Raw genomic sequence first — 22,310 nt, 5'->3', positions numbered from 1 at the left:
TTACCGCGTGTGTGACTCTGCAAAGTCACATCCACTCTCTGGCTCTTAGTTTCTTCTTCTGGAGAATTAAAGGATTGAATCAGATGATCGCTGATGTTCCTTCCAATCCTCGCTTCCTGTTTTAACCCATCTGGTCTTTTAGTTTTGATATTTGTTGTTGGAGACAGAGAGTTGCAGATAAACGGCTAGAGAAGAGACTTCAGAAGTCATCAGCTCCAGCTACGTGCTACCATAGTGCACAGAGTGCAGGTCCTGGAGTTAGGAAGAGCCAAGTTCCAATCTGGCCTCACACATTTACTGGTTTATGAACCCGGGAAAGTTACTTAACCTCTGTCTGCCTCAGTTTCCTCATCTGTCCTCCCAGGGTAGCTGTGAAAATCAAAGATTATTTGCAAAGTGCTTAGCACAGTGCCTGGCATCCAGTAAGTGATGTATAGATACTTATTCTTTTCCCATGGCACAGAGGAGAAGACTGAGGTCTGGAGAGATCTCTTCCAGACTTAACATTCCACATTCTAAGGTTCCACTAAGTTCTTACATTCTAGGCTGGAAGATTCCTTTCAGTTCAGACTTTCTTTTATCCTAAGGCCCCTCCCAGCTCTAAGATTCTATGTTTAAGTTTCTCTTCTAGCTCTGATACTCTAGGTTGTAAAATTATATATTAAAAAAAAGGTCCTAGAGAGTAGAGATCAATTGTTTTTTAGTCTCTCCAGCGCTGGGCACAGGGCTGGACATAGAGGAGGCACTGGTGAGTGCTTGCTGATTGAATTCTCGAGAAGTTTGCAATAGCCATTCCTTTGGACACCGGCAAAGAGAGAAAGACATCTCAAATGCTCTGACTACTTAACTCCTCGGTTTATCCGTCCTCCTCCATTTGCTCACTTTCAAACAAAGCTGCTATTGAAGTGATGAAAAAAGACCCCGGCAGGGGAAGCTTTTCGGCAATCCACAGCAAAGCCAGCCCAAAGGACTCTACACTTCATCTTTAGACACTGGCCTGCCAATCCTCATGGCCATCCATGAAGGTACCATCCATTGCTTGGTAAATGGAGAAACCATGGCATGGAGGGCCTGGTCTTACAGTCACTGAGGCGTCAAGGGAAGAATAGGGACCCACTTCTCAGCCTCAGCCCTCTAAAGGAGATTTGATGAGTCGGCCTCTATCGGTGACCTGGAACCCTCTATAACTATTGGTTATTAAATAACATCGTTCAGGTATATGTTTTCTCAGTTTAAAAAAGGATTACTCATTTGGGGGTAACTCCTAGCTACCATTAAAAAGATAGCCTTGGGGGCAGCTAGGTGGCACAGTGGATAAAGCACTGGCCCTGGATTGAGAAGGCACTGAGTTCAAATCCGGCCTCAGACACTTGACACTTACTAGCTGTGTGACCCTGGGCAAGTCATTTAGCCCTCATTGCCTGGTCAAAAAACAAAACAAAACAAAAAACAACAACAATAGGACAACCTTGGCAAAATGTGACTTCAGGAGCCTTAGAAAGCTGCCCATTTCTCCCTGTGTCAGTGAATTAAGCCCCAATCCAGGTCAGCTTCTGGGATTTCATAAAGGAGGGAGGAGGAAGGCAGGAAGGAAAAAAGGAAGGTGGGATCTCATTTTCCCCTTCATTTTTTCTGGTTTTTGTTTTTAAATATGAACTTTTTTGGTTTTTTTTGTTTTCTTTTTTGGTTTTGTTTCTTTCTTTTTGCGGGGCAATGAGGGTTAAGTGACTTGCCCAGGGTCACACAGCTAGTAAGTGTCAAGTGTCTGAGGCCAGATTTGAACTCAGGTCCTTCTGAATCCAGGGCCAGTGCTTTAACCACTGTGCCACCTAACTGCCCCCTCCCTTTCATTCTTAGTGCATCCATCCAGCACAGTTTTGATTTCACTGACAAGCTGGACCAAAACTCAAAGAGGTTCTGTTCTCCATTACCGGTGGTCCTCACACGGAGTCAGGAGCATGATAGAGGGGAGGGACAGGTTGGATTCGACGGCCTCCAGGGCTCCTCTGAGATCCTGTGATCTTTCACAAGGCAATGCCCAGCCATCATGAGGATCTCTGATCCCTGGAGCCACAGCACCTCGGCTGCCAGCCTCTCCCCCTGACGCAGCCAGAAGCCTGTAATGAATGCCCCAGGTGATGACCTAGTGGAACCGATGCCCACACTCATCTGGAGATTCCCCAAAGGCTCTCCCTTGGCACTGCGGATGGAAATCAAAACACACCCATGAGCGTTGTGGCCGTCTTCTCCTGCCTCTCTCCAGAACATGATGTCATCAAAGAAGCTTTTCGTGATCTCTCCCAGGCTACACAGATGTGAAGCCTGGATCCTCCTTTCTCATCCACATGCCCTGATAGTTGCCAGAGGGAAAAACCAGGCACTGAGCGATGAGTGGATGAATGGAGAGGTATTTATCAAGCGCTTACTATGGGATGGTAGAGGTCTGGAAAAAGATGGTCAGACCCTAGCCCAATACTCCTTCTCACTTATCTCACACAGAGATGAGAAAATAGACAATTGGAAAGGCCATGAAGGAAGAGAGGAGTGGGTTAGACAGCCCCCCCCCATTACTGTAAGTTCCTTGAGGACAGGGCTGGCTTTCTGCTTTGGTTTTGTAGCCCCAGAACCTCACAGGGCACCTTGAACATACTATAAATGCTTATTGGAGTGGAGTTGGAAAAAACAGAAATGCAACAATAGGTGATGGAACTTTGTCGACTGCCTACTGGCAAAGACTCCTGGCCAGATGTGATTCTCACATGTGAAGAGCCAAGGGAGTTAATTTAGCAGCTCAGCCCATGAGACATCCTCGGGGAAATAATGGACAAACAGACACAATCAGATGGTGTGAGCCAGTCTGTTTTCCAATCTATATTTAAAGGTAAACCGTAGGTTTACTCAGCAAGCCCATTTTAAGCTAGATTAGTGGAGGTGCTTGTTTTTGTTACAACAGAATATATAGAAGGATGGCCCTGGAGCTGGTTCATATTGGCTTTGGAAAGTTGATTGGTAAATTTTCAGCGTTATACCTTGGAAGTCAGCAAATGCTACAAGTAAGGGCTTGATTAATTCTTTTGTTGATGGAAGAAATGTGGATAATGAAGATGAAGCTTTAAAATGTAGGTCCTAGGGGCAGCTAGGTGGCGCAGTGGATAGAGCACCGGCCCTGGAGTCAGGAGGACCTGAGTTCAAATCCGGCCTCAGACACTTAACACTTACTAGCTATGTGACCCTGGGCAAGTCACTTAACCCCAATTGCCTCACCAAAAAAAAAAAAAAATGTAGGTCCTAAATTTGGATTTGTTGTTGTTGTTTTTGGAGAGCCAGTTAAACATTTACCAGCATACTCATGATGTCACCTGACCTAGTGATTGCAGCTCCTGGGGGGCGTGTGGTAGAACGAGCCGGTGTAATACAGCCAAGGTCTTGAGCTGCTCACATCAAGGGGCATCAGGTAAAGAGGGCAGTTAAGGGGACTGAGGAAGGGGCATTACAGGGTCAGTTCCATTGGGATTGGTCAAAGGCACAAAGGAGACAGTAGAGAAGGGGATCTTCTGGAAAAGGGACAGAATGCTCACAAGATGAGACAGCTTAGAGGCAATCCCATCTAGTGCCCTATCATCTCTGATAAGGAGACTAAATTTGAGATTGGGGAAAATAATCAATTGATGGGGCAGCTAGGTGGCGCAGTGGATAGAGCGCCAGCCCTGGATTCAGGAGGACCTGAGTTCAAATCTGGCCTCAGACACTTGACACTAGCTGTATGACCCTGGGCAAGTCACTTAACCCTCATTGACCCACCAAAAAAAAAAAAGAATCAATTGACAAGGATTTACTCAACCCTTACTATATGGGCAGCTGGGTGGTAGAGTGGACAGAGTGCCAGGCCTGGAGTCAAGAAGACTCATCTTCCTGAGTCAAATCTAACCTCAGGCACTTACTAGCTGTGTGACCCTGGACAAGTCACTTCACCCTGTTTGCCTCAGTTTCCTCATCTGTAAAACGAGCTGGAGAAGGAAATGGCAAAGCACTCTGGGAACTCTGCCAAGAAAACCCCTAACGGGGTCATGGAGAGTCAGACATGACTGAAAAACAGCTGAACACATGCCCAGCTCTGCAGGGTGGTCAGACCCAGCTCCAGGGAGTAGCAAGCTGTCGTCCCTCCAGCCTACCTCTCCATCTTCCCCAGGCTAATGGAAGGGGAGGGGTACTCATAGGGAACCTGCCTTTCCTAAGCTGCTTTGTTAGATCTTCAGCCCCTCCGAGCCCCCCAGATTGCTGGCAGCTCAGTCCCATGATCTCTCCAGTGCCCAGGTTTCTCCATTTACAAAATGGTGGGCTGTACCCGTCACGCTAGGCCTCAGATATACAAAACCAAAAATATAATACCACCTTCTCTCAAGGGGCTTGCCTTCTGCCTCAGGAAACTCAGATGTGTACTCATCTACAGCCCTATCTCAGAATTATGCAGAAAGCACGTATAACACTGAGGTAAGGTGATTCCAGGGGGCAAATGGCAGCAGTTGGGGCAGGGGGGGGCCTCTCATGCAGGAGGTGGCGTTTAAAGGAAGCCAGGGGTTTAATAGGCAGAGGGGAGGAGGGAGAACATGAGGGACAGCTAGACAGCAGAGAGGCAGCAGGTAGAGATTCACACATGAAGAACAGGGACCACTGTTGCCGGAGATCTTACTAGTCATGCTGCTGCCTGGAGCAAACACCCCCAAATGTGCCTGAAACAAGCAGCAGGAAAGACAACCTTCAATCAGCTTTTTTTTGGGGGGGGGCAGGGTAATGAGGGTTAAGTGACTTGCCCAGGGTCACACAGCTAGTAAATATCAAGTGTCTGAGGCCGGATTTGAAATCAGGTCCTCCTGAGTCCAGGGCGGGTACTTTATCCACTGCGCCACCTAGCTGCCCCTAGTCAGCTTTTTTTTTTTTAAGTGAGGCAATTGGGGTTAAGTGACTTGCCCAGGGTCACACAGCTAGTAAGTGTTAAGTGTCTGAGGCCGGATTTGAACTCAGATACTCTGATTCCAGGGCCGGTGCTCTATCCACTGCGCCATCTAGCTGCCCCTCCCTAGTCAGCTTTTAAAGACAAATTCTGTTAAGGGGCGGGGGGAGATCTTTAGGAAACAACTCATACTTCCAAACAAAAGGTCCCATGGGGGGTGAAGAAAGACCCCCCAAGACATTTCCCAGTAGTGTAGAGAAAGATCCTGTGACACAAGTCCCTGAAGGAAGAGACCCTGGAGACACTATGAGGCTACTATCAAGGGAAGGGGGAAGGATAGGGATGGGTCACAGAGGATCTAGCCTGAGCTGGGTCCACAGAGGGTAGAATGACGCATACCATCCAGTACCTTCCTATTTTATTTGTTTGTTGGTTATTTTTTGCAGGGCAATGGGGGTCAAGTGACTTGCCCAGGGTCACACAGCTAGTAAGTGTCAAGTGTCTGAGGCTGAATTTGAACTCAGGTCCTCCTGAATCCAGGGCCAGCGCTCTATCCACTGCACCACCTAGCTGCCCCCCTATTTTAACTTATTATTCTTGATAACTAGGTGCTAAGTCAGTTCTTTCTATAAGTACTATCAGCAAGTTCTAAATGTCAGTGTCCTGAGGCAAAGTCCCAGTTGCCTTCCCCTAGTTATGGCTCAGCTTGTCACAGGTTGTTAATAACACAGATGGGCCTAGACCCAAGAGGACTCGCCCAGTGATCTTTCCATCACACCATGCTGCTTATTAATGAGAGACATGGAGTTAATGAGGATACCATAAGAATGGGGATAATGAGATGACTCGTCCAAACATTATTTACAAGGCTTTGGGTGGAGGAGAGGATTCCGTTGCTAAAATGGTATTCTATACCACCTCTTCTTTCACCAGGGGAAGAAGCAGCAAGCCTCGTCTGTGAGGACATAGGAAAGCAATGATGGGAATGGAAGTAATGTTTGAGAATACAGGGAAATGATATCAGGGAGGAAGTTCTGAATGGAGAAAATAATGTCCCCCTTTGTGTAACTGGGTTGCTTGGGGATTCTCTAGCTAATAAGCAGAAAATTCATCAGTCCTATCAATGAATAAACACTGACTAAGTACATAGTGGGTCCTGAACTGTGGGAATACAAAGATGAAAAAGTAAGCAGGTCCTGCCCTCAAAGAGCTTACATTCTATTGGATTTGGGTATTGAAAATCTTTCTGAAATGTCTTTATCTACTCTGGGGCCTTATCAAAAATGTCCCCATTGCCTTCTGGGGGTAAGGATTTCTAGGTACTATAGACACAAAGATAAAACATTCTATATTCTCTGCCCTCAAGGAGTTTGGGGAGGGGGGTGGTGGTAATAAAGTGCACACAGGAATGACACCAAATAGAACCCATTAAGTGCACAACCTAGCAAAGTGCTACAAGAAATTTGAGGGCGAAGGGATCCTAGTCAGCCACTTTTTATGGCTTAGGTTAACAGGAGTGATTGAGGACCGATGGAGTAGAAATTCATCCAGTTTGGGAGCAGCCAATGTAATAACTAGGCTTCTTTTAAGTCACTTTGAAATAGATAATCCAGAGAACCAGCAACACTGGGCTCCTAACTCTCAGTGCCCACAGATCAGAGACCCTGGACTTGATATGGCATTCTGGGTATACTGAGTCAGGGCCATGACTTGATAAGAAGCAGTGTTTCAGTCTGGCAGGGGACCGGCAGGTTGGGGGAAGGGAAAGGAGAGGGAGTAAGTATGTAAATAGAATCTACTATGCTCCAAGCATTGTGTAAGCACTTGGATCCTCACAACAACCTGTGGGGTAAGTGCTTTTTATCTCCCCCATTTGACAGTTGAGGAAACTGAAGCAAACAGAGGTTAGGTGCCTTGCTCAGGATCACAAAGCCAGTAAGTGTCTGAGGTTGGATTTGAACTCAAGTCTTGATGGCTTCAGCATTCTAAATTGGATTGGAAAGGACCAAGGCCTGAAGCAAGAAAAATAGCTTTAAGCATGAAGGATTGAAGGCACTGGACCTATCTAGAGTAGTCAGGAATACTTTAAATTTTCTGTCTTTTTTTTTTTTTTGTGGGTCAGTGAGGGTTAAGTGATTTGCCCAGGGTCACACAGTAAGGATCAAGTGTCTGAGATCAGATTTGAACTCAGGTCCTCCTGAATCCAGGGCTGGTGCTTTATCCACTGAGTCACCTAGCTGAACCCTAAATTTTTTTTTTATTTTAGTGATAATTTATTTACAACACTAACACCCCAATCTAAATTTTCTTTTAAAAAAAGTACTCTGTGTATCACTTTTAAAGTAGATGTTAATTTACAAAAATTGAGTCAAGTTTTAGTTTTTTTAGTTTGTTTGGGGAAAGAAATAGTGTCCTGCTAGATTTGGAATCAGAGCCCCTAGATTCAAGTCCCAGTGATGACATTTACAAGCCATGTGACTTTGGGAAAGTCACTTGCCCTTTCCCAGCCTCAGTTTCCCCATCTGTCAAATAAAGGGACTGGATTCAGTGGCCTCTAAAATCCCTTCCAGTTCTAAATCTATGATCAGTTTTGTAGGGATTTAGTAAGTTCTTCGTTAAAAAGAAATGAATTTCCTGGTTGTCTGCACTGATGAAATACGCTGGCTAAATAAAAATGGGTGACGAGTGGGTCAATGGAAAGGGAAGCATCAAAGAGAAGCATCAAGGTTTAGAGCCGAGGGCCTGAAAGAGGAGCAGGTTAAATTAAATACGTCATCTACTCCTCTTGTATACCCAATGACACGACGCTGAGCTCTGCCCATGCTAGTAGGGGCTCAATAAACACATGTTATCATTATACACCAAACATACAAGGTTTGTAAAGAAGGAAAGTCATCTTACCTGGGAGGAGCCCCTGTGGTACGGAGAGTAATGGAGAGGCCCAGAGATGGCCGTGTCGTGTGGTAGGGACGGGTACTGACTCTGCATTGGGTGGGGATGCTGGTTGCTGTAGGTTCCATAGTTATAACTCCCTGTGTAGCTAAAAGGCAATGAGGATTGTTCTGTGAATCATGCCATTGTAGCCAATCAGGTTGAGATTTCAAACATCTAAGACCATCCATCCACTCTAGGCTCTCTGTCTGTTGTCCATCCAGCCTGTCTGGCTTCTCTTCCTCACCATCACTTAGCACACCCCAAATTATGTGTCTCTACCAGCCAGTCCATCTTCAGTGACATGAACACTGTCCTGCTCCTTGGCAGGGCCACAATGTGGTGTCTGTGGGGCAGAAGACCAGCCATGGTGGGGAGCAGCTCACTTGCCTTTTACATAGATTCATAAAGACCCCAACAGCGAGTGAGCCTTTACAAGCCCTTCTTCCACAGGGGACCCCAAACTGCAAGGGTGTAAAGAACAAACTAGAGGGAAAGGACCAGTGGGAATTCTAAGCTCATTTCCTTAGAGTAGTGGTTCTCCAGCTGTGGCCCCTGAGATCCTTCTTGGGGATCTGTGTGGTCAAAACTATTTTCATCATAATACCAAGAGGTTTTCATTTCAAATACAGTAAATAGCGATAGATATGACCTATTGAAACCAAAGCTCTTTGGGATCTTCAATGGTTTTTAAGAGCGTAAAGGGGTCCTGAGACCCAAAAGTTTGAGAACCACTGCCTTAGAGAAAGTGATGGATGTAGAATGAAATGATAAAGCGGGACGGGGGCCTGGGAAAGTAACCTACCTGTGTTCCTCTCTGTGGGGATAAACTGGTATCCGATGGGTGACGGAGGAAGAAGGCACGTGAGTGCTTCTCATACAAGGCAGCTGTTGGGAGCTTTCAGCAGGAGATCCGGCAGCTGTTGTCACGGTGTATGTCAGGGACCAGGTGTAAGACTGCATTGCTCCTGCTAAGACAAAATGGTCTCTGTCACCGAGCTAGATCATAGAGTACCAACGTCACCTCCCCATTCTCTGCTATGGGTCCCAAGGTAGGGACATTCAGCCAAGTCAACCCGAGTGAGGCACCATGAAAATAAGTGTGATGAGAACCTGTAAGTAACTTTAAGTCAAAAATTGAACAAGCTCACTTCGGTCAAGGTCATAGCACGTAAGACAATGATGGGTGCTTTTAAAAAAATTACCTTGCCTTGATCTAATAGGAGCAGAGCTTTTAAGCTGGAAAGAACAGAAGAAAATTTAGGAAAGTTTGAGAATAGAAGGACACAGTATCAACACTTAGCCTGAGTTATAGGCCAAGGTATATCTAGAATAAGGCAGCGGAGGGAGTGAAGAGACTGGGCTCAGTGTCCTGAGAGGGTCAATGGGAGGAACTGGGGGTGTTTACTTTGGAAAACAAGTTACAGAGAGGACACGGTCAGTGGTATCAAATATGGAAGGCTCTGCTCCATGGAAAAAGGATTCTGGCTGGCCCCAGTGGGTGGAAGCCCCAGGGAGACAGACTTTAGTTCCATATAAGGAGGATCCTCCTCACAAGCAGAGCTGTCCAACAGCAGAATGGACTCTGCTATGGGGGAACAAGGCCTCCATCAGTGGAGGTGTATAAATAGAAACTGGATGAGCATCCAACACGGGTGTCTTAGAGCCTGTTCCTATATCAGGAAAGGGGCCCTGAGGTCTCTCCTACCTCCAAGTGCTTATGCTTTGATTACATTTCTCCTTTGAGTCAACAGTGACCACGTTTTTCTCCCCAAAGGCTGACAACAGGATTTGTCCTAAGTATAAAGTATATGTTTAAATGACCTTAGAAGTTCAGATTTACTGGGATGGGGTGGGGAATGTGGCATGGCATGAAAACATGCAGAAGGATTAGAATACATCCCTTGGCTGTCAGGTATGGAGAACACCTGGCCTGTTTCTCTTCTAGAAGCCATCAGAATCATATCAGATTGCTGGCTATCTTGGGGAGGGAGAAAAATATGGAGCTTGAAATCTTACAAAAATGAATATTGCAAATTATCATTGCATGTAATTGGAAAAAATAAAATACTTTTTCCATTAAAAAAAATGATCAGAGTCTTAAGCCATCCACCCCTTTAAAGGATCTGAAAACCTAGGCTCAGCCATTGTCACATTATGTAACATTTATCCTTTCAGGAAAAACGGAGAGCACTAGTAACTTTACAAGAATCGGAGGTGGGGAGGTGGGGAGGTGGGGAGGTGGGGAGGTGGGGAGGTGGGGATGAGAATGAACCAACCATTAGAAGGCAAATGAGAGCATCTGGATTTCCCTTAGATTTTTTTAAAAAAGGAGTCAGACAATGAACAGAAGGATGTTTTTTCCCCTCTAAGTGGTGGGAACTGTCAATATCTGAGAGAAGATAGGAGAAATCAGGCTATGAAGAAGGGATTGCCACTGGAGTTGGGCATTCCAAAACAGAAACATGATGAAATCTCTTGAAAATGGACTCCTGGGGGCAGCTAGGTGGTGCAGTAGATAAAGCACCGGCCCTGGATTCAGGAGGACCTGAATTCAAATCTGACCTCAGACACTTGACACACTAGCTGTGTGACCCTGGGCAAGTCACTTAACCCTCATTGCCCTGCAAAAAAAAACAAAAACAAAAAACAAAAAATGGACTCCTGTGGCTTGGGTATGGGTTTCTGCTCTGCCATTTACTGGATACACCACCGTTAGCAAGTCATTTCCTCTTTCCAGGACTCAGTTTCCTTTTCTGTAAAATGGGATAATAATAATAATAGATGGGATATTTTTGGTGAAGAACATCTAGAAGGGACCTTAGGGGTCATCTAATCCAACTCCCTCATTTTACGGGTGAGGAAACTGAGGCCTAGAGCAGTCCAGTGACTTGATCAGAGCAAGGGCACTAAGCGGCTCTTCCCACTTTTTCACACAATCTCTCAGGATCCTAGACTCAGAGATGAAAGTGACCTTAGAGGTCACATGGGCCAATGGTGTCAAACTTAAATAGAAACAGATCTCTGGGCCTCCTACTGACTTAGAAAGTCACACATTAACATTATCTATGTGGTATTGTATTTTTATTGATTTTATTAAATATTTCCCAATTACATTTTAATCTAGTTTGCTAGATTCCTGCCCCCCCACCCCCCACCCCTGGAAAATGTTTTAGGGAAACATCCAGGCCCAATCCCATGCCCTGTCAAGAGGTCAGAAAACTCATGTTGAAATCTCTGAGAAGGGAACAAGTATTTTTAATGCTGGGATAAATTTCCCACTTTGATTCCCTGCTAAGACGGGATAGAATCCATCCGTCATTGATTAGTAAGCAGGGCACCGGGCCTTGGGAATGCTTTCCCATCTAAGGTTTGTAAGGACAATCCCATTAGCAGATGAGTAATTGCCTGGCCCAGGGAGTAAACTGCATACTTATTATTAGCGGGATGACCATTGGAATAATCATTGATGGGCCTTTTGTCATTTAGAAAGAATGAGGGTCTGGCACCCTTTTGGAATCTTCTTCAATTGGGGAAGGGGCCCCGTGGGTTTGAGGTTCTGCCAGGGGACCATTTATATGGATCTGCTTTTCCTTAAGCAGGCATCATCTAATCACCCCCAATTTCATTTGCCCTCTTTGTGTTGGGTGAAGTGAATGGGGACAGTTTAAATTGCCAGATGAATGGTTAACTTTTATGGCCAATGCCGAAAGTAAGGAAAGACTTAAGAAGCCTATAAAAGGTATCAATGTAACATCCTCCAACCCAGGGGTGACCCAGTCCAAAAGAATGAGGACTAAACGGGTCAATTCTTCAACTTTAACAGAGGTGAAGGAATTGCATCCCTGTGTCATGTTAAACGGGCCGCTGATTTGGCACCCAATGTCACGTTCCATTTTCTTGAAAGAAAGGCGGAAATTTAAAATGCAGTACAGGTCTGGAGCCGGGGGACGGGGGTGTAGGAGAGGGAAGGGGAAAGCTGAGAAGTATGGTGGTGTTTTCCCTCCCTTTTGGCCTGAAAGCATAGAAGAAAAAAGACAGGAAACCAACGAACTACACGGTTCCCCTGTGCAGCTTGACTGAAAAAGTCCTGCAGATTGGGGAGGGGAGGAGAAGGGGAGGGAATTTATCATGAACCTACTGTGCTGCAGGCTCTGGGCTAAGCCTTTTACAAACATCATCTCATCTGATGCCAGCAACAACCCTGCAAAGTAAGTATTATTATCTCCATTTTACAGTTGAGGAAACTGAGGCAGGGAGCAATTAAGTGACTTGCCCAAGGTCACACATCTGGGAAGTGTCTAAGGCCAGATCTGAACTCAGATCGTCCTGACTACGGATCTGGCTCTTCATCCACTGAGCCATCCAGCTTCTGATTCTGGAATTTTAGGATCTACATTTGAATCCTGTCTCTGCGACTTACCAGGTGTGTGAACTTGGACAATTCCCTTCTCTTCTCTGGGCCTCGGTTTCCTTATCTGTGAAACGAGGGGGTTGAACTAGATAACTTTTTTTTAATAATACCAGGATCTTTTATTCTCAGAAGATTTTTTTTTTTAGTGAGGCAATTGGGGTTAAGTGACTTGCCCAGGGTCACACAGCTAGTAAGTGTCAAGTGTCTGAGGCCATATTTGAACTCAGGTCCTCCTGAATCCAGGGCCAGTGCTCTATCCACTGCGTCATCTAGCTGCCCCTAGCATACAGCCTTTTTTTTTTTTTTTTTTTTTTAGTGAGGCAATTGGGGTTAAGTGACTTGCCCAGGGTCACACAGCTAGTAAGTGTTAAGGTCTGAGGCCGGATTTGAACTCAGGTACTCCTGACTCCAGGGTCAGTGCTCTATCCACTGCATCACCTAGCTGCCCCTAGCATACAGCCTTAAAGAGAAATATTTTGTGTGACTGAACCACACATTTGTCTATAAAACTGGAACTTCCTTAAAACTATGCCCTTTAACAGGATATCAGAAAAGACGCAAAGCTTTATGAACATTCAGAATATGCTCAGACAAGTGGAAGGATTTCACTGATGGAAACTTCTTTATGCAGAACAGAAAAGGCATATGTGTCCTGATGGATACACCCATCTTCATAAGGCCACAGCTATTTGGAAACTGCCGTATTGCTGGCTCACCATTAGACAGCCAACACCACAACTCATCAGCTCTGGGATCACAGGTCCAAGGCTGGAAGGGATCTGAGACATCCACCAGTTCAACAACCTTATTTTAAAGAGGAGGAGACTTGTCCCTACAGAGATTAACTGACACAATCAAGGCTGTATAGGAAAACAGCAGAGCCAATATTTTAACGTCAGTCCTATGTCTCTGAATCATCTACGGTTTTTGCTCTGGGTAAATAAAGTCTCGCTGAGTTGTGTCTGGAAAACACTAGCTTTGTCACTTGAAAAGAGGACACCAGATCATCAAAGAAGTGAGATCTTCCTTGGTGATGCTACCGAGAAAGATTTGCCCAAGAAATCAGCTTCATACCCATGTTCTCCAAACCCAGGTCAATCGGACTTTATCCATAAGCAGAAAACCAACGTCCACATTAAGAAGACATCCAAGACAATAGAAATCTGACATAATGCCTTTCTAAAAATTATCCCGAAGAGTAAGCCGTCTCCTTCACAGAACAATCATGATATTGCTTTATAAAAGAAATCTGCCATAGGTTCCTTGATACTGAAGGAGGACGTTGTTTTAGCTTCCCCAATTTATTTCACTATTAGAGTCCAAAATGGGATTCTAGATAACCCCCGTTTGATAACTGTCTCCTAGCAGGTCTGTACAGTCTCGATAACCCAAAGGAATGAATTCCTTGTTCTCTTCCAAGAACATGTTCTCATTCTGAGTACTAAATGCCGCCGAAGTCTTTCATAAACGGTGCTAGAGGAAAACATTTGGCATCGGTTCACGCACGATGAAAATTTTTAATGTTTCCTGGAGACATCCAAGAACAAAGTCAGAGTGCCCTGAATCTTCAAAGGTTACCGACATCTGAAGGGAATCGGTTCCATATTTATATTTCGGAAGAGATGCTTTTACGACCTTTTAACGTGTTGCATTCGAGTCTCTCAGGCTGTTGCAGGCGGCTTCCCTCCCCCTAGCACACCTGCCCTTCCCAGGCATCCCACTCATGACATACACCAGAAGGAAGTCCAACAGGCTCATAAATCAGATGAGATCTACAAGCAGGTAGAAAAACATTCCTTTCCCATTCCCCTTTATCTCCTTGTTTCATATGGGAACACATGCTCCAAGGAATGATGCAGTCATCGAACTCTGAGTGAGGACTCTCCTCTGCAAGCTACTTCTGAAGACAGCCACCGCCAGTTTTGGAGGGAACATAAGACTGGGACCCGAGAAATGGACAACAAGGGGAAATATGCAGAGCAACATAGAAATCTCCAAAGGAAAATTCATAAGGAAAAAGGCTCTCTCTGGCTGCTCCCTCCCAACAGCCAGGAGGTTCTGATGACAGGCCACCAGGACTTGGTTTCCATGAAGAATCTCATAAATTCCTCGGGACCCCAGGGGTCCCATCTTTACAGGAACAAGATTCCCTCCCCTCTGCAGTGTTCCTGGTCATTCAGCTTCTTTTGGAAGCCTTCCAGTGATGGGGAATTCATCACCTCCTGAAACAGCGTCCATACTTTGGGACGGTACCTAACAGTCAAGCGGTTGCTTTGTTTTCTTTCCATAGGGGTGAAGTGTGCCTCTTTCTAGGTTCCACTGAGCCCTGGGATGAGCTCTGGGAATGAGTAGAATCACCGAAGGTCTTCCACAAGACGGGTACTCTACAGGTGCTAGAGAACACCACCTGCCCTCAAGGGGCTTTGCCTCCAACTTTAAAATATTAATGACACCATATCCCAGACAAGAGCAGAGTGGGGGCTGGGAGAGGAGTGGGGGTGTGTGGCACAAGAAGGGATGTAGGGGGAGGGGGAAGGAAACCTGAGCTGTAGAGGACGGGCCCCTAGAAGAAAGACGTCAATGTCTTTGTGTAGCCAAGTTTCCCTCTGAAAGCCCTGTAGCTTACGTAGAAAGGAAATACAGGGCAATTAGCAAATGGGAGCAATATTGCTAATTGCTGCCCATCAGAAAACACTTAATCTCTAGGGCTGTTTATCATGTCCTCTGATGCCCTTGGTGATGAATCTGAGGAGAGTGTATGGAGCTGTTGCTATGGATTCAAGCAGCAAGTGCCCAGGAGTGGGGAGGGGTGGGCAGTTTGGCCCCCTGGGTGCTCTGGAACCCTCTTGCTCCTTCTCTTGGATCTGGGCAGCCCCCCCCCCCCCCCCCACTGAAAGTCCCAACAGCACTCAATTGGGATCACAGCACTCAATTGGGATCACAGATCGAGAGCTGGCGGTGGCGAGGGGGGGGTGCAGCGTGCAGCTAGGTGCTGCAGTGACTTGAGCACCAGCCCTGGATTCAGGAGGACCTGAGTTCAAATATGGCCTCAGACACTTGATATTTACTAGCTGTGTGACCCTGGGCAAGTCACTTAACCCACCAAAAAAAAAAAAAAGAGCTAGGAGGGAACTCTAAGATCACCTCTCATTTTATAAAGGGAGAAACCAGAGCCAGAAAGGTTAACATGCAGAGCCTGGGGCCTCTGATCCCAAATCCCAAGACTCCAGACAGTCTTAGTGGTCAGGGGTTCACACTCTTGCTCTGAGACTAACCCCTTTTACAAGTTCCTTGAACCCTCTCAGCCCCATCTCCCTCATCTGTAAAATGGGATCCGTAACGATTATATGAAAATGGTTTTATTTTTCTTGCTTCTCAATAGGTGTGGGAGGAGGGGAAGAAGAGAATTTGGAACTGAAGATAAAATAAAACTGAAAGAACGACGTTTGGGCTTGAGGCTGTGTGGCCCAGCAGATAGCGTGCTGGGCCTGCAGTCAGGGAGAGCTGGCTCTGATGCTCGCTATCTGGGTGGCCCTGGGCAAGTCGCTTCATTTCTGTGTGCCTCCCTAGGGCATAATTACTAAGTCTTTGGCAGTCTGGATTCTGCCCCGCAAGGAACAAGGTGGGAAGTCCCCACTCTGAATAAGAAATGCACCTTCAGAGTATAAGGCACCTTACAGGTCTGGGGCTTTTTTGTGGGTGCCACTGTGGACATGAGCTCTGGGGAGTCCAGTCCAAGGACCCTGGCTGGGTTGAGGGTGTGATCGTGAAGGCACACTGAGATAGGCTGTAGTGTTTGGTCAGGAGGCTGCCTCTGGCTCTACGCTGACACCCCTGCTTACTGTTTTTTTCTCCTTCCTTCCTTCCTTCCTTCCTTCCTTCCTTCCTTCCTTCTTCCTTCCTTCCTTCTTCCTTCCTTCCTTCCTTCCTTCCTTCCTTCCTTCCTTCCTTCCTTCCTTCCTTCCTTCCTTCCTTCCTTCCTTCCTTCCTCCTCCTTTTCTCTCTCTTCCTTCCTTCCTTCTTTCTCCTTCTCTTCCTCCTCCTCCTTTTCCTTTCTCTCTGTCTCTGTCTCTTTCTGTCTCTCTGTCTCTCTCTTTCTTCCTCTCAGCTCAACTCTTACACTTTTCCCAGCCCTCGTAGGGAAGGGAGAAAAGGAAGAAGTCTAGATCTGTGATTTCATCCATGTAGGGAAGTCCCATGTAAATCAGAAATTTGTCTTTCATTGAGAGTCTTATAGACTTGCTGAGGAAACAGGAGATTAAGCGCCTTGCCCAGAGCGTCCCATAGGCAGTATGTGTCGGAGGCAGGGCCTGAACCCAGGTCTGTCTGTCCATGCCTGTACCTTTAACCATGACCCCCTCCTGCTGCTCCTGCCCTCACTGGTGTCTAGCAGAGCCCTTTACATAGAGTCTGAAGGTTCTTAGTACAGGGTGTCCCAAAAGTCTTAGTGCAGTCTAAACTGGCACTAAGACTTTTGGGACATTATCCACATCTCTTGAATTGAATGGACATGGGGATCTTGCAAGGGGACTGGAGAACAGCAAGAGATACAAATGTCCGCCTGTAAAGAGGCCCAGGAAGATGAGAGTGATGGTGGCTGGCATTTCTAGAGAGCTTTAAGGATGGCAAAGGACCAGATAAGATTATGATTGTAAAGTGCTTGGCACAGTACCCAGCACACAGTAGGTACTATATAAATGTTAGCCATTATAATTCTATTATCTCACCTGATGCCCACAACAATGCTGCGAGACAGATGCAATGGTATTATTGCCCTCATTTTACAGAGGAGGAAACTGAGGCTAAGCAACTGGCCAAGGTCACAAAGCTAGGAAGCTTCTGAGGCCAGTTTGGAACTCGGTTTTTCCTTTGCCAAATCTAGGGCTCTACCCACCGGGTTACTTGGCTACCTGGATCGACTACTGCTGAGCTCTCTCCTGTTTAAGGAGGGTGGTGGACAGACGTAAGTGCAGCCTGGGTATCTGTTTGCTTGAGAATCAGCTCCTCCTTTGGGTCTCCCAGTTGGCCCGGGGTGCCAAGGAGCAGGACACCTACCTGTTGTGGTGAGGCCGGCATACTCTGGGGAGGGGTTGCTGACAGGCGAGGAGGGGGGTGGTGCCTCTACTGACGTGGTGGACTTTGCCGGCGAGAAGGAGGGCACGGGCGACGGAGTCGGCGGGGCGGGCTCTGCCAACAGGATCTCCTCTCTGACCTCTGCTGTGGGCAAAGAGACACGCACGCTAGGAGGCAGCCTGATGACTGGATGCCAAGGGGTCAGGCTGGGGTCACCTTCGGGGGATCGGTTAGAAGGCATCCCATGGAAAGCCAGCAATCCAGGCCTTGGAGTTTTCTGAAGGCCTATGGAAGCTCCCCTCGGTCCCTTGGAACACGTCCCGAGGGGTGCTTGGGAAGCCACCCGGGGCAGTGCTCTGGGAGGGCATGAATGAGCAGGATGGACAGGCGTGGGTGGCTGCATCAGTGGAGGGACAATCACCCACCTCGAGGAGACCACAGGTCCCTACTGTATCTGAGTGCCCGGAGGGGGCAACAGGCTTCAGTGTTCTCAGCTGAGGAAATGAGGGAGGGAGCAGGGGCCTCAGAGCTCCGCAGGGCACCTCACCCCACAGCCTACCACTGACGGAGGAGTCTGAAGCCTGGAACTGATGTTAATGGGAGAGAGGAGTAAGGATTAGTGCGGGATCAACACCTGGACTGTTCTTGTTCTCCTTCTCATTGACCTCGGGATCTGCGGATCTCCAAGGTGCAGCTGACGGGGACCTTGGAAATGATTTGGTCCGACTGCTTCGTTTCACAATGAGGGACTGACTTGGCGGTGGTTTAGTACCATGGAAAGCAGAATGACTGGCATTAAAAGGGCCAAGAGTCCAATCTCGCTTCCAATATTTGGTATCTGTATGACCTCGCACAGTTCCTAGAATAAGTCCACTCCTTGGGCCTCAGTTTCCCATTTGTAAAAAGTGTCTCAGTGACCTCTGGGGTCCCTTCCATTTCTAGATTAATGACTCCTATAATCCTCTAGCGAGTAAGGTTCAGAGGGTTTAATTGACTTGTCCAGGGTCATAGAGCTGGATAAATGTCTGAGGGGGAATGTGAATCCAGGTTTTAGTGCCATCCTGTCTCATCCAGATCGTTTTTGGGCAGATTGGGAAAGAGGGGTTGGGGTAGGGGGTAGTGTGGAGGGTGAGGAATCGGATTTCACACATAGGACTGGTTTTAGATCTGGAGGGGACCACAAAGACAGACAGACAGACAGACAGACACACCCCCCCATCATTTCATAGAGGATCACCTGACCTAGAGAGTTTCAGTGACTTGTGCCACATATTTGAGGGAGGGAAAGAGACTTGCCAGGGTCACCACCTCCACTTCATGTTTCCTCAGCTTCTTACTACATGGCCACACTGTAATATCTTCTTGTGCTTGTATCATGTAATAGTCGTGGTAGTAGTAGTAATAGTAGTAGTAATAGCAGTAGTAGTAATAGCAGTAGTAGTAGTAGTAATAGCGATAGTAGTAGTAGTAATAGCAGTAGTAGTAATAGTAATAGCAGTAGTAGTAATAGTAATAGCAGTAGTAGTAGTAATAGTAATAGTAGTAGTAGTAGCAGTAGTAGTAGTAGTAGTAATAGCAGTAGTAGTAGTAGTAATAATGATAGTAGTAGTAGTAATAGTGATAGTAGTAGTAATAGCAGTAGTAGTAGAAGTAGTAGTAAAAGTGATAGTAGTAGTAGTAATAACAGTAATAGTAACAGTAATGGCAGTAGTAATAGTAGTAGTAGCAGTAATAGTAGTAGTAGCAGTAATAGTAGTAGTAATAGCAGTAGTAGTAGTAGTAGCAGCAGCAGCAGCAGCAGCAGTATGCCCATTTTATAGATGAATATATGGAGAGCACTAAATGGCCCACTGAGGCACTGAGAGACTGAATGACTCAGGTCACGTAGCTAGTTAGTGGGAGAGCCATGAGTAGAGCTCCAAGTATCCTGCCTCCAAATTCATTTCCATGATAGCACACTTACTTCCTGGGGTTATCCTTTATGCAGCAAATTCTTGTCCACAAAAAGCTTCTCTTTAAAAAACTTCTTAAAGACAAGGCAGAACCAACATATACATACATGCATATAGGCACACACTTACACATACATACGTACATACACCCTAAAAATGAAGAAGAGTGCCGGCCTCACTGCCTGGGGCACACTCATCCTCAGGTCTGTGGGTAGAGAAATCTCAGAGCCCAAAACTGAGGCGTATCCACTCAGTGGAGCTGTCCCCTACACCTGCCCTTCCCACCCATCCAGCCTTACCAGTGCTTCCTTCCCCCTTCATGGCCCTCATGAGCTCATTGGCTCTCTCCTGACAGTGGAGCGACTCCAGCAGGTACAGCACATAGTCATCGAACATCAAGTGAATGAGGTGAAAAGACCCTGGAGGTAAAAAGAAAAGAAGAGGTGACCCGCTGCCCAGGACAACCACGATGGTGCCTAATGCCAAAAGGCTCCTGAGATCTCCTTTCTGCTACATCAGAGAATGGTCACCATCTGCAGCCTAGTATCTTGATCTCATGTCTATGACTTCTTGTATTTACAAACAAAGGCTTAAGAACAAAGCTCCATATTCCACCTTCTTTCTCTCCTTCCCCCCAGCTCCCCCAACTACTTACTACTGCATGATACTCAGGAACAACTCAATTATTGTTTTGTTTGTTTGTTTTTTAAATTTAATTTTTTTTTTCTTTGATTGCAGGGCAATGAGAGTTTAAGTGACTTGCCCAGGGTCACAACCACTAGTAAGTGTCAAGTGTCTGAGGCCACAGATTTGAACTCAGGTCCTTCTGAATCCAGGGCCAGTGCTCTATCCCACTGTGTCACCTAGCTCCCCCGAGGAACTCTAATAGCCTCAGTTTCCTCACCTGTAAAATAAGGGGTCGGACTAGAGGTTTCTGTGAGGTCCTTCTAGCTCCAGATGTAGAATCACTAGGAAACTGTAAGTTACTGATCTTCTCTAAGCTCAGTTTCCCTCAAGGTCCAGCGTATGATCTTACCCTCCCTGTGAAGACTTCACCAGTGGGGCCCAGTCCTCCCCCACCCCAGCTCTAAAGACTTGCTTCCTTTATAGTCAGCACCTTGGACATCTATTGCTCAATTGTCTTCTAAGGCTCAGCTGTTTCATGTGCAATGCTTTTGTGTCCCCAAAAAAGAAACCCTTTAGTGAAAAGGTGAAGGGCAAACAATTCCTCAAGTTCTCCCATTGATGTGGGGGATGGATTTAATTGAACAAATTGATAGTGAGGAGCCCAAAGAATTACAAGACTCAGTGACTCAGTTTTCAAGTTTTATTGAAACACTGTGCTGACCACAGGAGACACCAAGGAGATAAGTGTGTCTCGAATAGGGAGAGAAAAATGGTTATATTTATAGTGAGGAAAAAGTAGGTTATTTCCTCATTATCTTAATCTCCTCCTTAAGGAGGTACATGGGAGGTCTTTTCCTAATTTGGACTTCCTGGAGTGTTAAGACAACCCCCAAGGCAGGTACCTTTTTCCTTGGAGGTGAGTTTTTGGGGTTTACACATCATAAGGTGGAATCCTAATGGACACTTTGGCTCTTCTGTGCATGTTCCTGAAGACATGCTTAAACTTGTCAGACCAGAGGGTCTCTGCATTTATGAGATCTCTTTACTTTAAGATCTGGTTTCTAGGTGTCCTGTCATCTAGGGATATTAATGGATATTAATGGTTAATGGCTACCTTGTCTAAGCTTCTGTTGATATTATTGGTTTAAAGGGACCCGAATCCTCTTGGTTACAGTTGATAAAAACTCAAACCTTAGTTTCTCTGTTAACCCTTTTTAGCCTCCTCCATCACCATGACAGCAGATTGTGTGGCATAGTAGAGAAAATTCCAGCTTTGGCATCAGGAAGACCTGATTCCAAGTCTTGCCCCTGTCGCAGGGGACCCAGGATTTGGGGATTGGAAGGTTCCTTAGAGGGCCATCCCTCCAACCCCCTCATTTTTCAGAGAGGAACCAGGCTCAGAGAGATAGTGTGACTTGCCTATGATTGGTACCTAGTGTCTGAGACAGGATTTGAAACTGAGTCTTTTCTTTCTGACGTCAAAACTCTGACCAGTGCATCACTTATTCTGTGTGACTGTAGGCAAGTCACCCGACTTCTCGGTAACCCCAGTCAACCTCTCTAAGGCAAGGAGTTGCCAATATCATCAGATGAGGGGGGTTCCCACACCAACGGAATCCCAGGTCTTTAGCCAAATTCTCTAAGGTTACCAGTTGGCCATGATAGAGCACATCAGTACCATTCCGTCCCTCATTCTAGAAAACCAGGTGTGTCTCATCCTGCACCTTTAGGAAAGTACCCTCTGATACCGCATTTTTTTTTTTTTGTGGGGGCAATGGGGGTTAAAGTGACTTGCCCAGGGTCACACAGCTAGTAAGTATCAAGTGTCTGAGGTCGGATTTGAACTCAGGTACTCCTGAATCCAGGGCCGGTGCTTTATCCACTGCACCACCTAGCCGCCCCGATACCGCATTTTTAATGACAGGGAAGTGGATGGACACTGGATTATAGATAAAAACATGGCATGTAAATACTGGCTGAAGGCATCAGCCTGGGGTTTGCTGGGAAGGTGGTGGCTTTATTCCAGTTGGGAACGAATGCTGCACTGATTTTTTTTTTCATTTGTAAAGAAACCTCAGCTTATTTAACTCTCTTAGGAACCAGAGCATCTCATGTGCCAGCCTGCTTTGGCCGACTCACATCATTCTTGCTCTGCTTTTCCCGACTGCAGCACACACGAATGCCCAGAGACTTTCATCTGCAACCAGGCTCCTTTATGGAGAAGGAATTATGAAAGAGAACAGAGCTGATTGTCATGAATCATAGCAGAAAGAGACTTTGGGGGGAAGACTTCTTGGAAGAGACTTTTTTGGAGAAGAGGTGGAGAGAGGACAGCAGTGATATCTCACATGATCTCAGCTAA

At 46.3% G+C, this 22,310-nt stretch overlaps 1 protein-coding gene across 1 annotated transcript in view; it reads right to left on the bottom strand.

The window, feature by feature from the left end:
- The window catches only part of RFX4 (regulatory factor X4), a 131,164-nt gene that overhangs the window by 6,000 nt on the left and 102,854 nt on the right, over positions 1–22,310 (bottom strand). The window contains 4 exon segments of the mRNA XM_043967160.1: positions 7,853–7,991; positions 8,688–8,850; positions 17,352–17,513; positions 19,621–19,740. Of these exon segments, the coding sequence (XP_043823095.1) occupies positions 7,853–7,991; positions 8,688–8,850; positions 17,352–17,513; positions 19,621–19,740 (584 nt within the window).

This window comes from Dromiciops gliroides, chromosome 5, assembly GCF_019393635.1.
Source record: "Dromiciops gliroides isolate mDroGli1 chromosome 5, mDroGli1.pri, whole genome shotgun sequence".
NCBI lineage: Eukaryota > Metazoa > Chordata > Mammalia > Microbiotheria > Microbiotheriidae > Dromiciops > Dromiciops gliroides.
Note: the sequence above shows the minus strand (reverse complement) of the source record. Positions and strands in the feature narration are given on the sequence as shown.